At 40.3% G+C, this 17598-nt stretch overlaps 1 protein-coding gene across 1 annotated transcript in view; it reads right to left on the minus strand.

Annotated features, from left to right (window-relative positions):
• The window catches only part of LOC149447612 (transmembrane protease serine 11D-like), a 36615-nt gene that overhangs the window by 1929 nt on the left and 17088 nt on the right, over positions 1–17598 (minus strand). The window contains exons 5-9 of the mRNA XM_089652297.1: positions 13741–13895; positions 11191–11229; positions 6995–7163; positions 3929–4188; positions 1579–1721 (exon numbers count right to left, since the gene is read on the minus strand). Of these exons, the coding sequence (XP_089508423.1) occupies positions 1579–1721; positions 3929–4188; positions 6995–7163; positions 11191–11229; positions 13741–13895 (766 nt within the window). The remainder of the gene's footprint in view (positions 1–1578; positions 1722–3928; positions 4189–6994; positions 7164–11190; positions 11230–13740; positions 13896–17598) is intronic.

A 17598-nucleotide genomic window follows, 5' to 3' on the forward strand; every position in this document is an offset into this window, starting at 1 on the left:
CCTTACACTGTATAGTGAGTTTTTATCACTGTAGTGTCCCAGGAGGACACATTTTAATGTGAGTAGAACTAGATTGTTTTAAATAAAGGCTGTTTTTAGTAGAAATATTCCACTATATTGAGCATTTTTTTCACATGCAAATGAAGCGATCTGGATCTGCTTAAAAGTGCTGGCAAACGGTGGTGAAGATCTGTGTACCATTATACCCTCACGGGTTAAAGGGATAAGCGCAGTTTGACCTGTCATTACAGGTCAAACCTGAAGGTGAGCGCAATAAAGTGTTGAAGGTAGAAGAGCACAATGGGGTGACACAGGAGCACCGTATATGTTTATGCAGTAGTGTGTTTACACTGGTTCACTTGAAGTACAGCGGATTTAAGGGGACAGTCCACCATTATTGAGACTATACTCAGTTGACACTTTTTGTTGGTGTATTCTGATCAGGATACACAGGAAGTGTACCACACAGGTCCAAGTGATGGTATTTAGGATTTAAAGGGACAGATCACCATTTAGGATTGTTTGTTTTGTATTTGTGTGCACTATTTATTTATAGCACTGGTTATGTACAGTCTCTATGGGTGTTTATATGTATACATTGGAGACATCTTGAATAGTATATATTGATCTTCAAAAGCACAGCAGGCTGGTTTCACTATTTATACACACATGTATTAGATTGTAAGCACCATTATATTTATTTAGATATTGTTGCGCTGCATTTCTTCATTTCATTTACTTTGTTACATTTGGGAACATATTACATGCTAGCTGCACACTTTTTTTAGGATACTTTATTGCGCTGAAGGTTTTCTATATACACATATGTAAGAACACGTTAAGAAAATCTATCTATGAGTGCCTGCTAAAAAAAATACTTTTTACAACGTACATAAATTAATTAGTGGAGAAAGTTTGGAATTTAGGTTATCCCTTTGCTGGCTAACAAAGTAATTTTAAATGCAAAAGGTTTTTTAACCTTAATGCATTTTCTTAATTAAGGTAAAAAACCTTCCACTAGCTATTCCTCTTCATTCCTAAACACTTACCTGAGTCCTCTATTGATCCAGCGCTGTGCCTGGCTGCAGTTCTTCTCCCCTCTCTTTCTCTTCTTACAGGAGTTTCCTAGAACAGCAGGAGCCATTGGGTCTTGCTGCTGTCAGTCAAATCCTGTAAATAGGGCATGGGGATACAAGGCCAGGCTAGCTGTGGGGGCTGAGGAGCCAACAGCGCCAGTGGGGAGACTGAAAAACAAGTAAGGGACTGTCCTGTACAACATTCTTGCACAGAGCGCAGGTAAGTAAAACATATGTATTATTTAATTAAGAAATGTGAGACTTTAATATCACGTTACGTTATTAAAGATGCAAGCTTTCAGGATGCTTTGGATCCCTTGTTCAGGTTTTATATCTTATATCTTTAATAACTTAAGCTAGCTAAAAAGGATATCACTTTGAATTTTTTTTTTTGCACTAACAAAATGCAGTCACAGTTCAATACTCCACTAATGCATGAATTAGAAATTGAAACATTATTTAGATGTAACACATTCCAGACATTAATACTCTCTTAGCTCACCTGGCAAGCATCAATTTTTCCCTCCACATATCCAGCACATAGCATTGCTGGTTGTATTTTATTTCCATACATTTGGGGACTAGCACACACATCTGGATTGATTATCTTCACTTCAGCTTGTTGTAGAACTCGTGGCTTAGGGCCTGTAAATGTAAATAATTGTTATAAATCTGCTATGCAGTACTGTTTGAACTAGTGCTGCATTGCTGTGTACATAAGGATAAATGCACTGTACCACTTGATTTAGGAGTAGGACACAAGTGTGTACAAAGCTACATATTTCCCTAGTCCTGAGTATAAAAAAGGCAGTGTTGTTGACAGGAAAGTGCATACGTTGTCCTTCCAGGGTGGGGTGCAAGTGCAAAGCCCCTTCCCACTCAAAACTGCACTGTGGCCACACTGGCCAGTCCCCAGCCTGCACTATACCCCTCTTATGCCCCTTTTACTTTTAGTTTTTGATAATTTAACAAAAACAAGCTGTTCCAGAGCTCTGTACTTTAACATGTGGTGGGTGTCTATATAGTATTGTTTTAGTGCAGGAGCAGAGAATTACTGAATTTATCTCTCTGGAATTAATATGAATCGCACAACTTTATTTTCTGAATGGTTGATCCAGGTCCTAATAGAAAGCCAGCATCTCATAGATGACATCCCATCTATACAAGGATGGTGACTGAGTAAGCTTAGACAATGAGTTGAATTTTATATAGCAATGTTACTACCTGGACAATCTATATAAAAAACGTGGACAATCCATAAAAAATCCATAAGGAAACCCAGACAATCCATAACATTGTTTGGCCTTGCCCCTTCCTGCCATCAAGCCTGCTCATTGGTTAGTGATTACACATGAAATTGAAGGATCAAATGGGACTTTTGGTGGTGGGAAGGAGCAAGGTCAACCAGACTTTTTGGATATTTGAATAGGCCAAGCAAGCTCAGCATTTACAAGACATTTTTGGATTTTAATTTACTGTAACGTCAGCTGCTAATAGCTATAGAACTACTGTTCTGACATGTGATTTTTCACTAAAGGGTGCCACTGCTTACACACCTTTTCACATGTCCTCACTGTGGACATTGCCAGGTGTGTGATGGGTTTATTTAAATGTGCCTGTGTATGTTTCACTGTAAAGATAAGCCTTAATTATCTACTAATTTTATATATTCTCCTAAAACTACATCTTTCATTTGGCTCCAATAAGCCAATGTTTTTCTTCACATAAGCCAACGCAATAAGCCAACGTTCTTCTTCACAAAAACTGTTCACTAAACCTAGTATGGTTGGGTGGTATATCTTGTGCTTAGGACTGAATTACCTATGCATGTTGCATTCTGCTGTAAGAAAAATAGTCCCTGACCCTATCCAAAAATATGGCAGCTAAAAATGCATAGATGTTAACTTGTCCCATGTTAAATGGACTGTAGTGAGTTTCTGCAAAACACAAAAGCACTAAAAAATGCTTAGGTGTGAACCAGGCCTTAAAGCTGAATTCCAGGCAAACTGCTAAATACACAGCAGAAATGTATATGTAATTTGTTTTATCTGCTAAGGGATTTAAAGTTTGGTCCGGTTACTTTTATGATCCATACACCTTTGGCACATTGCACATCTAAGAGGGTGACACCACTTTCTCTATGAGCACTATGGAATACAGCGGTGTTGTCTCCCCAACACATGGATTTGTCAGTGGTTCCTCTGCATGCTCCCTGTCAGGACATGGGTATGTAACAGAGTCTAACTAGCTGTCTCTCCCTCTGTCAATTTGAGTGCTGGCAGTTTAAGGTACCTATTTATTTGTTACAGGTGTTCATATAGCACCAATCAGTGTTTTATTTTAGATTCACATAACTCTCAAGGAGCTTACAATCCAAGGCCCCAACTTATGCATACATACACATACTAGGAACAGTTTACCTATATTTGAAATATATTTTTAAAATATTCTTCCCAAATATATTGCCATATATTTGAAAAGCTAAAATTTTGTCCATATTCAATATATTACTATATTTTATATATATATATATATATATATATATATATATATATATACTGCATGTTGAAATGCATTATTACAAAATATATGAAAAATATTTTTAAAAATACATTTCAAATATACTGTATGTCTTTAAAAATACAAATCTACATTTTTGGAATGCATTTACAAATATGTGTAAAAATATATGTTAAAATGACTTTTTTACATGTTAAAAAAAATCTGAAGAATATATTTAAAAATAAATACAGTATTTTTAAAAATATATATTTTTTAATATATATTCTTCAGATTTTTTTTTAAAACAAGTGCTCGCTGCAATATGCTGATATACATGACATGTTACTAACCATTAAATTCAAGTGCTCCCCACCCGGTGACATAGCAGGATGAACCATCAGGAAAGTTATCAGATGCCTTTGGTAGACATGCAGTACGGATGTTTTGTTGAAAATTGACCGGAGCAGACAACTCGAGAAGTGCAATGTCGTTTTCACTATCTCCAAAACTAAAAGAGTCATATACTATGATCCTCCGGAACTTTAACCCAAATCCGGGGCTTGATGACAAAGAACCCAACACTGCTGTCCATGAATTCACATCAGTACTTCTGCAGAGAGAAAAGACACAGACATTTGAAACCGTAAGCTGACATGTACATATTAAGCAAATATACCCTCATATTTGAGATTTTTAAAGAGAATGTTAACGATGTTTACTCTAGAAATATAAGCTTCAATTAGTCAAATTAAGTAAGAACAATGTGATGTTGAATATTTGACTAAAATATAACTGAGGAACCTCTGGCTTCATGTTTGTGGAGTGTAAATAATGCAGCAGACATTCCAGGTAGACACTGAAGAGGCTCAGTAAGAGCCACATCACAAGTAGCTAAGAGCACCCCTGATTGTGGACCAAAAAAATTTAAGGCTTAGCTGAATGTAAACAGAAATAACCCCCTATGGGACTTTAATGCAGCGGACATACCGTCACATACCAAACTTTTTATTACTCATATACTTTATTGTACACAAATGTTAATAAAAAACACATTACATTTAAAAACACACTGGCTCTGATGACTATTTCAGGGATATTTTCCTTTTGTAAGATTGCAACAATACAACATTCCCAAAATAACCTTGATGCATTTTGACCATTTCAATTTTAGATCTTCTTCAGGTAGCATAAGAGCAAGAGGGATCTCTGAATAAACATATTTGAGATTAGTAATAATTTGTGTATAAGAACATCAATAACAATTATACAATCTCTATTTTCCTACTTACAAAAAAGTTAAATGATTAATGTTGATCAGAGATGGATATTTGACCACTCTTGCCCCTCTGATAGCTTACACCATTGAATGTTGGACCATGCAGTCCCATCTTGAACGCTAGTATTTTTATGACTGTTCTGATCAACATTAACCAAATAACTTTTTTGTAAGTATAAAAATTGAGATTGTATAACTGTTACTGATGTTCTTATATCATTCAGCAGGATTTCTGGCTACCAGGTGTCTTTCATACAGGTAACAAACTGAGATTAGAAGCAGTCTCTTAATCTTAATCTCATTTTGTTACCTGTATAAAAGACACCTGTCCACAGAAGCAATCAATCAGATTCCAAACTCTCTACCATGGCAAAGACCAAAGAGCTGTCCAAGGATGTCAGGGACAAGATTGTAGACCTACACAAGGCTGGACTGGGCTACCAAACTATCGCCAAGCAGCTTGGTGAGAAGGTGACAACAGTTGGTGCAATCATTCGCAAATGGAAGAAACACAAAACAACTGCCAGTCTCCCTAAGCCAGGTAAACCATGCAAGATCTCACCTCGTGGAGTGTCAATGATCATGAGAACAGTGAGGGATCATCCGAGAACTACACGTGAGGATCTTGTCAATGATCTCCAGGCAGCTAGGACCACAGTCACCAAGAAAACAATTGGTAACACACTACGCTGACAAGGACTGAAATCCAGCAGTGCCCGCAAGGTCCCTCTGCTCAAGAAAGCACATGTCCAGGCCCGTCTGAAGTTTGCCACTGAACATCTGAATGATGCAGAAGAGGACTGGTTGAAAGTGTTGTGGTCAGATGAGACCAAAATCGAGCTCTTTGGCATCAACTCAACTCGCCATGATTGGTGGAGGAGGAATGTTGCCTATGACCCCAAGAACACCATCCCAACTGTCAAACATGGTGGTGGAAACATTCTGCTTTGGGGTTGTTTTTCTGCTAAGGGGACAGGACAACTGCACCACATCAAAGGGACGATGGACGGGGCAGTGTACTGTCAAATCTTGGGTGAGAACCTTCTTCCCTCAGCCGGGGCATTGAGAATGGGTCGTGGATGGGTGTTCCAGCATGACAATGACCCAAAACACACGGCCAAGGCAACACAGGAGTGGCACAAGAAGAAGCACATCAAAGTCCTGGAGTAGCCTAGCCAGTCTCCAGACCTTAATCCGATTAAAAATCTGTGGAGGGAGCTGAAAGTTTGAGTTGCCAAACATCATCCACCAAACCTTAATGACTTGGAGAGGATCTGCCAAGAGGAGTGTGCCAAAATCCCTCCTGAGCAGGCAGACTGACAACTCATGGGGCCCCAGGGCAATAGGGGATCATGGGGCCCCTGTGTCCTTGCCCAAACTCAAAAAAGCCTATGAAAAAGGTACCAGGAGCATCTCATGGGGCCCCCTACTGACCCAGGGCCCGAGTTTCCAAATGGTCAGTCCACCCCTGCTCCTCAGATGTATGTAAACCTGGTGGCCAACTACAGGAAACGTCTGACCTCTGTGATTGCCAACAAGGGATTTGACACCAAGTACTAAGTCATGTTTTGTGAAGGGGATCAAATACTTATTTCCCTCATGAACATGCAAATCAGAGCATAATTTGTTAGACATGCATTTCTTTTGAATCTTCTGTTGCTGTTCTGTCTCTCAGTGTTACAATACACCTACCATTCGATTTTTAGACTGATTATTTCTTTGTGAGTGAGCAAATATTCAAAATGAGCAGGGGATCAAATACTTATTTCCTTCACTGTATATTGTACATTCACATAAGTCCCTGCCTTCAAGGAGCTTACAATCTAAGGTCCCTAACTCACATTCAAACACATACTAGGGCCAATTTAGACAGGAGCCTATTAACCTACCAGCATGTGTTTGGAGTGTGGGAGGAAGCTGGAGTACCCAGAAGAAAACCCACACAGGCACAATATGCAAACTCCAGGCAGGTGGTGCTGTGGTTGGGATTCAAACTAAAGACCCTAGTACTGCTATGTGGAAGTGCTATCCAATCAGCCACTTAGATGGAGATGCATTAGACCTGTTAAAGTTAGCACAAATGAGGAGAGCAAAAAGTAAGAGTAAAACCTTCAGTTTTGTCACACAGACTATCACTTACAGTTCAAAGCAGTGAGCAGCAGAAATTAGCCAAGTGTTGCTGATGAGAGTGGCTCCACACTTGTGCTGCCCATGTAAACGTAGACTGGCCTGCCAGGGCCATGATCCTGAAGGTGCCGGACTCCCTCCTACTATCCTACTTGATGCCTCAGGACCTCCAACACCGCAGTCTGTTCAGAATACAATAAAATAGGTATTTTCAAAATGTGTCTTACTGTAGCCTATTCTACAAATTGGGATAAAATGTCAGCTTAAAGCTTCAGACCACTTAAAAATATTTCACTTAAAGGGGAAGTCTAATGAGCTAAATTACCAGGTTACTTCTCTTATCCAATTGGGATTTCAGTGGTGAAATCCCTGCTCCTCTTAATGCTTTTTCCACAATACTGAATTAACTTTACAAAATTAAAATTATTCTCTAAAGCTGTGACCTGTTATATTGCTTTTGTCACCGCTCAAAGTTAAGGTGAAAGCATATCCCTGTGTCCCAGAACAGATTGGTGTCAGGCTTGTCCTGATACCAATCTAGAGGGCTAGTAAGTGTAAAGAGGAAAGGATCGCCACTACTCCCAACCAGCCCAGGTGAATAAACGGTAAGGAGTGATCTCAACCTACGTGTCTTCACCACAACACACACCCTAGGGGCTGAGGCTGCTCCTTATCGTTTACTCACCTGGGCTGGTTGGGAGTAGCAGCGATCCTTTCCGCTTTACACTTCTATAAAGCTTTTGCTGTTTTTAAACTGGTACCAAGGGCAAACACACAGGTTTTTATTCAGCCTGATAGGTATAGGTACATGGGCAATAGGATGAAGTAAAGAATGGGCAGATCGACAGACTACTAAAGCTAAGAGGACAAGACATCTGCACCATATTATCTGTTACATTGGCGCCTACACTACCTTTGGAAGATGCATCTACTGTAGCATGAAACCAATTTTATGGCAACTCCACAACATATGCATGCATTGAGTGTTATCACTCATTTAAAGCCTTTGAAGCACCAAGTAAAGCCATGATCCTCTTACCCATACTGCTGTGTTAATACTATATTTTCAAATACTAGCCTAACATCAGTGGTGGCAATTTTTACATGTATACCAACTGTTTGTCTTTCTTTTTTTTTTTGAATTATGGATGCATACCTCCCAACTTTTTGAGATGGGAAAGATGGACATCTATCAACAAAATGCATGTAGGCAAAGGACACAGCCCTACCACCCCCCGTCACACAAAGAACACACAAAAAATGTTTGGTTCAACCAACTACTGATATTTTATACTGACTTTTGAAATGGAACAATTAAAAACTGGATGCAAGGTTTAGCACTGATAAACACTCTTTGACAGGTAAATTGCACATTTTTATGTAGGTATATACTGTACATCGGACTAAAATAAGGGACAAATGAGAAATTGGTGAATTTGAGGATGTGGCCAAGAACATAACAAATAATTTTGATGTGTTTGGTTAGCAGACAAATTAGTACATTTAGCATGTTTTGGTATGGCCCTAAATTATTATTATTATTACATCGAGTTTATATAGCGCCAAAGGGTTTGCTCAGCGCTGTACAATATAGGGGGGACAATACATGGCACAGTACAACAATAACAAACAACGTACGAGGGGTAAGAGGGCCCTACTCTTTCGAGCTTACAATCTAGGAGGGAGGGGGTAGTGGTACAGTAGGAAGTGGCTGAGGGGAATGAAATGGTGGGAGGAGTGAGGGAGAATGGCCGTTAGGTGAGGGCGGGGTAGGCTTCCCTGAAGAGATGGGTTTTGAGGGAGCGCCTGAATGTGAGGAGAGAAGGCGACAGTCTGACGGATTGGGGCAGTGAGTTCCAGAGGATGGGGGAGGACCTGGAGAAGTCTTGCAGTCGTGCATGGGAGGAGACCAGGGAGCAGGATAGAAGGAGGTCCTGTGAGGAGCGAAGGGTACGGGTAGGGCGGTACTTGCGGATCAGGTTGGTGAGGTAGTCAGGGGCAGTGTTGTGAACGGCTTTGTAGGTCAGGGTTAGAAGTTTATATTTGATGCATTGGGCAATCGGGAGCCAGTGGAGGGAGAGGCAGAGGGGGGTGGCAGAGGTGGAGCGTCATTCAATTTAATTGTTTAATTTTTTTTCTCAAACTACAGTCTGATCTGGCATATAGGAAATCATTTCTTGTTGCGTCTTTTCCATTGTAAGTTTTATGAAAACACTGTGCTAATTTCATGCTGCTCCTACTTGTTATATTGAACTCCATTCTTTACAATTTCCTGTTTATACATAGTGTGTTCAATGTATTTTGCCTGCCCATGATGTACTTGTTTTTCTATATACTTCCTTCACCTGTCGCAGTTTATGTAAAACCGGTTCTTACAAATAAAGAATGTATTAAAACAAATTATGCAATCCAGTACCTTTCTAAAATGTGGGATCAATTTTTATTTTTGTTCGTTTGTTTTTTTACATTATTGTGCTACATTAACTGTCCATTTGGGGGCACTGCAGGTCAATGTTTTAAAAGTTTTTTTGTGCAGTCATATATAGATGTGTAATTAGTCTGCTTATGATGACATGGACCAAAACAAACCAAAAAGCCTTTTGCTAAAATGTTGTGAATGGCATAACTGACTTCTTAAATCAGCTGTTATCTGTTATCATTTCTATTAAAAATCCAGGGACATTGAAATGGTGCAGTACGTAGAACACTAATGTACTTCTAAAATGAAGAGTAATTAAGGGGCAGAGGGAAAATGTAAGAACAATAATTATTAAAGGCCCAGTAACATCAGTTAATTTAATATTGTATTTGTTACTGTTAGTTCCAACATTGCTATGATCACAAATGATGCCACACAAGACAAAAAAAAACAAAATTGTATCCCCATTCCCTGGAAACAAATATTCATATTTCTGGATTGTCCAAATATAAAGATAATAAAACTCAGTGCAAATGTCTCATACATGTAGTGCATGTGATTATAAGGACATCTGTACCAATCTCTAGAAAAGAATAGTATTCTTCAATAGTTATCACATTCTCAGTATGAATCCACAAGAAAGTTCCAAACGCATGGTGGAAGAAAGAGGTGCTATGTGGGGGGTGTGGAGGAATTTAAACCAATGACACCCAGGGGCGGACTGACAACTCATAGGGCCCCCAGGCAATAGGGGATCATGGGACCCCTGTGTCCTTGCCCACACTCAAAGTAGCCTATAAAAAGGTACCAGGGGCATCTCATGGAGCCCCCTACTGACCCCGGGCCCTCGGGCAGTGCCCGAGTGCTCGAATGTTCAGTCTGCCACTGATGACACCTATTTGCTTTCCTAAGAGTTGGCATATTAATTAAAGTGTTACTACCCCCAAGGACAACATGTTTTTATATATTTCAGATAACAAATCCTTAGATGTGGTGGCTGCATTCATTTTTGTTGTCAGGCTAAATACATTTAGAGGAATTCACGAAAGTGGTAATGATGCCTGCATCTAATTCAGGCAAGCATTTGCACCAGTTTTGGAAACTATGCTATGGCAACAATAGATTCTTAAGGCTGTCCATACATGGGTCAAAATTCGACCGATTTTTCGTCCGCAAATCGGACCTAAGAATAATCGTCCGATTTTCGCTCTGTTAGTGGGTCAAAGGCACCAGCCGATTTTCCTGGTTCCTCCCCTTTTCAGTGATTGGACATGTTGGAAAATTCATAAAAAACTACCGATTTTCGACTCAATGATGGTCAAATCGTACGATCGTTTTTCCGAAAAGAATATGTGCATGAGCCATGACCTGGAAGGAACAGAAGTTTCGCCTGTTATATGGGGTAAACTTTATGACTTGGTCTGCCGATTTTCTAAATCATTGATGGCACCATTGGATTACCGAGCTAACAAAGTTTTTGATTTTCGGAACAAAAAATCGTTCAGAATTCGAACCATGTGCTGCCTGCATTAAAGAGATCCTGCTCACCAGTTCAACTGAGACACTAATTCCTCCTGCATGGCTGGAAACAGTCATTCTATCATCCTCTGAAAAGCAATTTACAATAAATTGCTTTTCAGAGGGCAGTAGAAACTGCACTTCTGTGTGAACACCATGCCACTTTGCTTCACTGACTAACTCCACCTCCATATAATGAATCGTAAGTGGCGCTTTATTTAGTATATGATAAACATTAGGTTTATAAAGTACAACAGGTCTCAAGATCTTACCGCCATAAAGGAGATTCCCTGCATCAGTGACTGAGATTTCTAAAAAAGAAAAAAAATATATATATATATTTACTATAACTCAAAAAAAATCTTCTAGGTCATGCACACAAGTACATTCAAGTCTGGGTTTGTGGAAAGGCAACAAATGCTGAAGCCTGTGGACCTAGATTCTTAATTTTTTTATGGCTTGGTATGTAAAACTGAGGGAAAAAAGACTAGGAAAGTTACACTCCATCAGATGCATGTGATACTTACTTATATTAACGGAAGCCTGTACTGAAAGATATATAAAGGCTGCCACTGAGGACCTGCTATAATGGTGGTTCAGTGCCTATCTGGGATTAGTCACAAAGCTTAGTGCATGCAGAAAGAAAGAAAAGTCAGAGCAAAATCAATCTTGTTTTTGGTCAGTGGCTGAAATAGTGCTGAAGCCTTTGCATCATCATAACAGGGATAGCAGCTTCCATTTGTACTGTAAGATTTACATTTTTAAAAAGAAAACCTTTGTCCTGAGGTTTATGTGTGTCGGTGAGACTATCACTAGCATTCCATGGATGCAAGGTATGTAACAAAATGTGCAGTGTATGCAGCAAGTAGCCTCAGGCTCTATATAACCATGCCCTTTAGGCCACGTCCAATTTCTTTAGAACAATGTGGCCACTTGCAGTATTTGTGTACCACGCACAGTGCAACTTAGGAAGGGTTTTTATTTCAGGGTGAACGCAGTTTTGCCACCTCCAACACTGAATGTAGGTAATGGGAAGGGGTGCTGGGGTGTGCTGGAGGATCTATTGTTGCTGGCTGCTGAGGGAACTATTGTTGCTGAAGGGGATCTATTTTTGTGTGGTGGGTATTGTTGCTGGGGGGGGGTCTTTTGTTGATGGGGGTCAATTGTTGCTGGAAGGCATCTACTGTTGAGGTAGGAGTCTATTGTTGGTTGATGCTGGCTGCTGGGAGATCTGTTGTTGCTGCTGGGGGTATATAGTTGTTAGGGTAGTATTTTGTATTAGAGGTCTATTGTTGCTGGAGGAATCTATTGTTGTTGGCTGCGGGGGAAATATTTTTCTGTTTTTCTTGTTATCATAAACAAAATCGATACAAATTATTTTGCACCACAAAATGATACTTCGCTCTGTATTATCTAAAAGGAGCAGTACTGGGAGGTGAGTAGGGGGTCAGAGACTAGAAGTGATTTAGAAGGAGGGAGTTCCTGCACCTATCCTATGAAAACAAAAGTCCTGCTTTTAGATCTGTCTCTCTGTAAATCCTCACACCCCATAGTTGTCCTGAAGGACCCAACCACCTACTAAGGGAAATAATATTGTATCCTGAGGGTGGTTATGCTTCTGAACATGGTGTGAAGGCCATCTTTTGCAATCCACCTCACTTCCATTTAATCTAGTAGAGGACTGTCTTGGGTTGATACATCTGTGCCGATTACTGGAGGTGTTATACTGTTGGTTTATGAACGTTGTTGTACTGCTGGCAGGCAGTGGCTGAACGGTATATCGCTATTTGACCACAACTGTTTAAAGAACACCCATATTTAACCTCTCCCACAATTGACCATGCATACTATAGCCCTCATTTTTATATTTGCTTTCGGACCCTTTTTCTGTTGAACCATCCCAGTCACATAGTATAAAATATCAGCATATAGGGCTCCCACTTTGGAGGGAATGTAAATCCAAAATCTGTTATTCAGTATGTTTTGGCATCATGTCTCACTATATACAGTTTTCTTAAGCAAATCATTTTTTGTGAACCTGTTGCAAAGTTTCTTACCTACACATTGTACCAATAGTATCACTTCCAGTTTTAGGCTGACAGTGTTAAGGTGCTGTTTTACTATTAGTAGCAATGTTCCCAGGCTGCCATTTCTATTCCTTCAGTTGGCTGTTGAGATACCTATCAGGTCTACAGGAGGCATGTGTACACCAAATAGGCAGTCCAATGGCAAACGAAAGAGGAGAGCATGGCAATTTGACAACATTGTTGCTAATTGCAAGGAAAGTGGTTACTGGTCCAGGTAAGAATCTTTGCTGCAGGTTCATATGCTCATAAAAACTGTGTACACTGAGACATGATGCCAAAACATACTGAAAATAGATTTTGGGTTTACATACACTTTGATGTTTGCTTAGGGCCCAATTTTGCATAATGCAGTCATGTAAAAATATGCGAATTTAGATTTGACCCCTTTAAAGCACCCCCCACCTAGCATGTGCACATGATACCATGGTGCTCTGCTCATGCCACATGTAATCTCCACCCCAAAGTGTCCCTCTTTCTCTAGTTTTAAAGTTTGGGGTTATGTCTCCTAGATTGTAAGCTCGAAAGAGCAGGGCCCCCAATCCCCTCATGTTTTGCATTGTATCGGTATTGTTCTGTCACATGTTCTGTCCCCCTTTGTAATGTACAGCGCTGAGCGAACTATTGGCGCTTTATAAATACTGTATAATAATAATAATGTGTATCTAACATTTGCAAAGGATTATACATAACAAAAAATACCAAATCCAATAAGGAAAAAGTGAGTTGTATACTTGCCTAACAATTGCACAGAGCCCGCATCAATGTTAAAACGAGACCAAGATGCAATTTTTCTAAATATATTTTGCATGTGAATGGAGGAAAAGTTTTTCATTTCTGCAGGTAAGCCTTGGAATAAGACCACTAATGTTGGTGCAACAATCCCATTGGACCTGAAAAACAAGATATGCATTATAAATTATGAAGCATTTCAAATCATATTGTCAAAAAAATTTATTTTTTTTGTAATCTTAGTGAAAACGGTTCATCTGCAAGGGATATAAACAATAAATAATGTAATTTGGAGCTGTTACTGAGGAAGCTACTTGGATGAGCAGCAAAACATCTTTGACAATACAGGACACACCTATTTGAATGTGACTAACTAACACTAGGTATTTAAGTGATTCTTGATGATCTCTACAGTATATAAATTAGATATTCCAGTAAAATGTCTAAGTAGTACATTCAAAAGTGATATTAAAGTCACATTTGATTTTTAATTATATAAAAAAGAGGTTTATACCTATCTCTTCTGTGCAATGGTATTGCACAGAGTAGTGACTTACCTCCTCTTTTGATGTCCCCCACCAGCTCTGTCTACTCCTTCTCCTCTCGGAAGAAGCCATATACTATAGGGGCACTAATGCAGGCACACTCACGAGCCAGACTGTCCATAGACACACACAGCGCGGGTCAGCTCCACCCACCACTCCCTCCTTACAGAATTTGACCCACAGCAGCAGGAGCTAATGGCTCCTGCTGTTCTCATTTAAGTCCATGAATGCAGGAGGAGTGGAAAGCGGGGCTACCGGCAGGGACAGTATTGGATTGAGAGAGGTGACAGGTGTTTAGGGGAGGGTGTGGGTAAGGAGAGAAGAGCTATGGGACCAATTTTTAACTTAATGAAGGGAATGCATTAAGGTAAAACAAGTTTTGCCTTTATAACCAATTTAGAATGTAATAAACACATGTGAAGTTCTGTTTTGTGCACCAGTTCACAAAAAGGATATCGGATATATTGGAAAAAGTGCAGAGAAGTGCAACCAAACTGATAAGAGTCATGGAGGAGCTCAGATATGAGGAAAGACTAGGTGAACTGAATGTATTCTCTCTTGAAAAAAAGGTGATTAAGGGGGAGGTCACCATGTATATACGTACAGTTGTGTCCAAAATTATTCAACCCCCAATGCTGTAAAGGGGTTTAGGGACTATAGTGTACATTTGGAATTGTATTCAGAATCAAATCCTACAAGGACGTTGTAACTACCCAAATGCAACTAAAATGACATCAATTGTTTATGTAATACAGTAGTAAATGGTTCTTATGTGGTTTCTTCATTGCCACAATTATTCAACCCCTTAAAGACTACCACTCTGAAGAACAGAGGTTCACACAGGTGCTTTCCATCAGGTATTGAAAACACCTGTGGATGTCACCGAGCAGCAATCAAGCATAATAAGCACCAATTAGGCAGCTTTAAAATGACTGTGATACTCAGCTCCTTCTAGACATTTACTGGTGTGGTTACAAACATGGTGAAGGCAAGAGAATGGTCCAGGAAGACAAGAGAAGAGGTGATTTCTCTTCACAGGAAGGGCAATGGCTATAAGAAGATTGCAAAGATGTTAAACATACCAAGAGACACCTTAGGAAGCATCATTCGCAAATTCAAGGCAAAGGGCACTGTTGAAACGCTACCTGGTCGTGGCAGAAAGAAGATGCTGACTTCGACTGCTGTGCGCTACCTGAAGCGTAGAGTGGAGAGAAGTCCCCGTGTGACTGCTGAGGAACTGAGAAAAGATTTGTCAGATGTGGGTACAGAAGTTTCAGCCCAGACAATAAGACGCACACTGCGTAATGAAGGCCTCCGTGCCAGAACTCCCAGGCGTACCCCCTTGCTGTCTCCAAAGAATAAGAAGAGTCGACTGCAGTATGCCAAAAGCCATGTGGACAAACCACAAAAGTTGTGGGATAGTGTTCTGTGGACTGATGAAACAAAATTAGAACTGTTTGGGCCCATGGATCAACGCTATGTTTGGAGGAGGAAGAACAAGGCCTATGATGAAAAGAACACCTTGCCTACTGTGAAGCATGGTGGAGGGTCAATCATGCTTTGGGGCTGTTTTGCTTCTGCAGGTACAGGGAAGCTTCAGCGTGTGCAAGGTACCATGAATTCTCTTCAGTACCAGGAGATATTGGATGGAAACGTGATGCAGTCCGTCACACACCTGAGGCTTGGGAGACGTTGGACCTTTCAACAGGACAATGATCCCAAGCATACCTCCAAGTCCACTAGAGCATGGTTGCAGAGGAAAGGCTGGAACATTTTGGAGTGGCCATCGCAGTCACCAGACTTAAATCCGATTGAGAACCTCTGGTGGGACTTAAAGAAAGCAGTTGCAGTGCGCAAGCCTAAGAATGTGACTGAACTGGAGGCCTTTGCCCATGAAGAATGGGCGAAGATACCCGTAGATCGCTGCAAGACACTTGTGTCAAGCTATGCTTCACGTTTAAAAGCTGTTATAACTGTAAAAGGATGCTGTACTAAGTACTAAGATTGAATGTCACTTGGGGGTTGAATAAAACTGATAATGCTGTGAGCACAGAAAAGACATTTGTGGTTATTTCATTATAACTGTTATGTTATATTTGTCTGACCTACAAGTGCCTCTTTAATGTAAATGTAAGCAAGATGACTGAATGATCAAAAGCAATGTCAAACTGGCCAAAACACTCAATTTCAGTGGGGGTTGAATAATTTTGGCCACAACTGTATACTGTATATATAAGTGGTGTTCTTGGTGTAGAGTTATTCGCTTTCAGGTCATTATAGAGAACAATAGAGCACTGCTTACATCTGGAGGAAAAGTGATTTAACCACCTTCCGCCCGCAATATAGTGCAATGACGGACGCAAGGTGGTTCTCTCGTTCTGGGAGGACGTCATATGATGTTGTCCCATTCTCCCTGCGCATGCGCGGCTCCGGGAGCGCACAGTGCGGCGAACGGTGGTGCGCTGTGTCCAACGGAAAGAGCCGAAGATGTCAGCTCGGTCATGTGATCAGCTGTGTCCAATCACAGCTGATTGCATGTAAATAGGGAAATGCTGGTTATCTGCATTTCTCTCCTCACGTGCTGTCAGTGTCCATCAGTGCCAGCTGTCAGTGCTCATCCATGCCACCTGCCAGTGCCCATCAGTGCCACATCAATGCCACATATCTGTGCCTACCAGTGCACATCAATGTCACATATCAGTGCCCATCTGAGCTGCCTTTCAGTGTCACCCATCAGTGCCAGTCAGTGCCACCTATCAGTGCTGCTAATCAGTGCCGCCTATCAGTGCCAGTCAGTGCCGCCTATCAGTGCCAGTCAGTGTCATCCATCAGTGCAGCCTATCAGTGCCCATCACTGCAGCCTCATTAACGCACATCAGTGAAGGAGAAAAATCACTTATTTACAAAATTTTATCACAAAAATTAAGAAAAAACTTTTTTTTTCAAAATATTTTTTTGGTTTGTTTAAGAAAAAATAAAAAACCCAGAGGTGATTAAATACCACCAAAATAAAGCTATATCTGTCACAAAAAAATGATAAAAATTTCATATGGGTACATGACCGCGCAATTGTCATTCAAAGTGTGACAAGCGCTGAAAGCTGGAAATTGACCTGGGCAGGAAGGGGGTACAAGTGCTCTGTAGGCAAGTGGTTAACCTCCAAATACGAAAAGGCTTCTTCACAGTAAGAGCTATAATAAATATGCATCATTCATGCAATATTTGCGACAACTGTGGTTACATTCCAATTTATTTTACTCATGACTTTGTATTGGTTTACCAAGGCTGATACTAATTTATTGCATCATAAAAACTGATC

This window comes from Staurois parvus, unplaced genomic scaffold (genome assembly GCF_062004578.1).
Source record: "Staurois parvus isolate SC_StPar_1 unplaced genomic scaffold, SC_StPar_1.0 ptg000679l, whole genome shotgun sequence".
NCBI lineage: Eukaryota > Metazoa > Chordata > Amphibia > Anura > Ranidae > Staurois > Staurois parvus.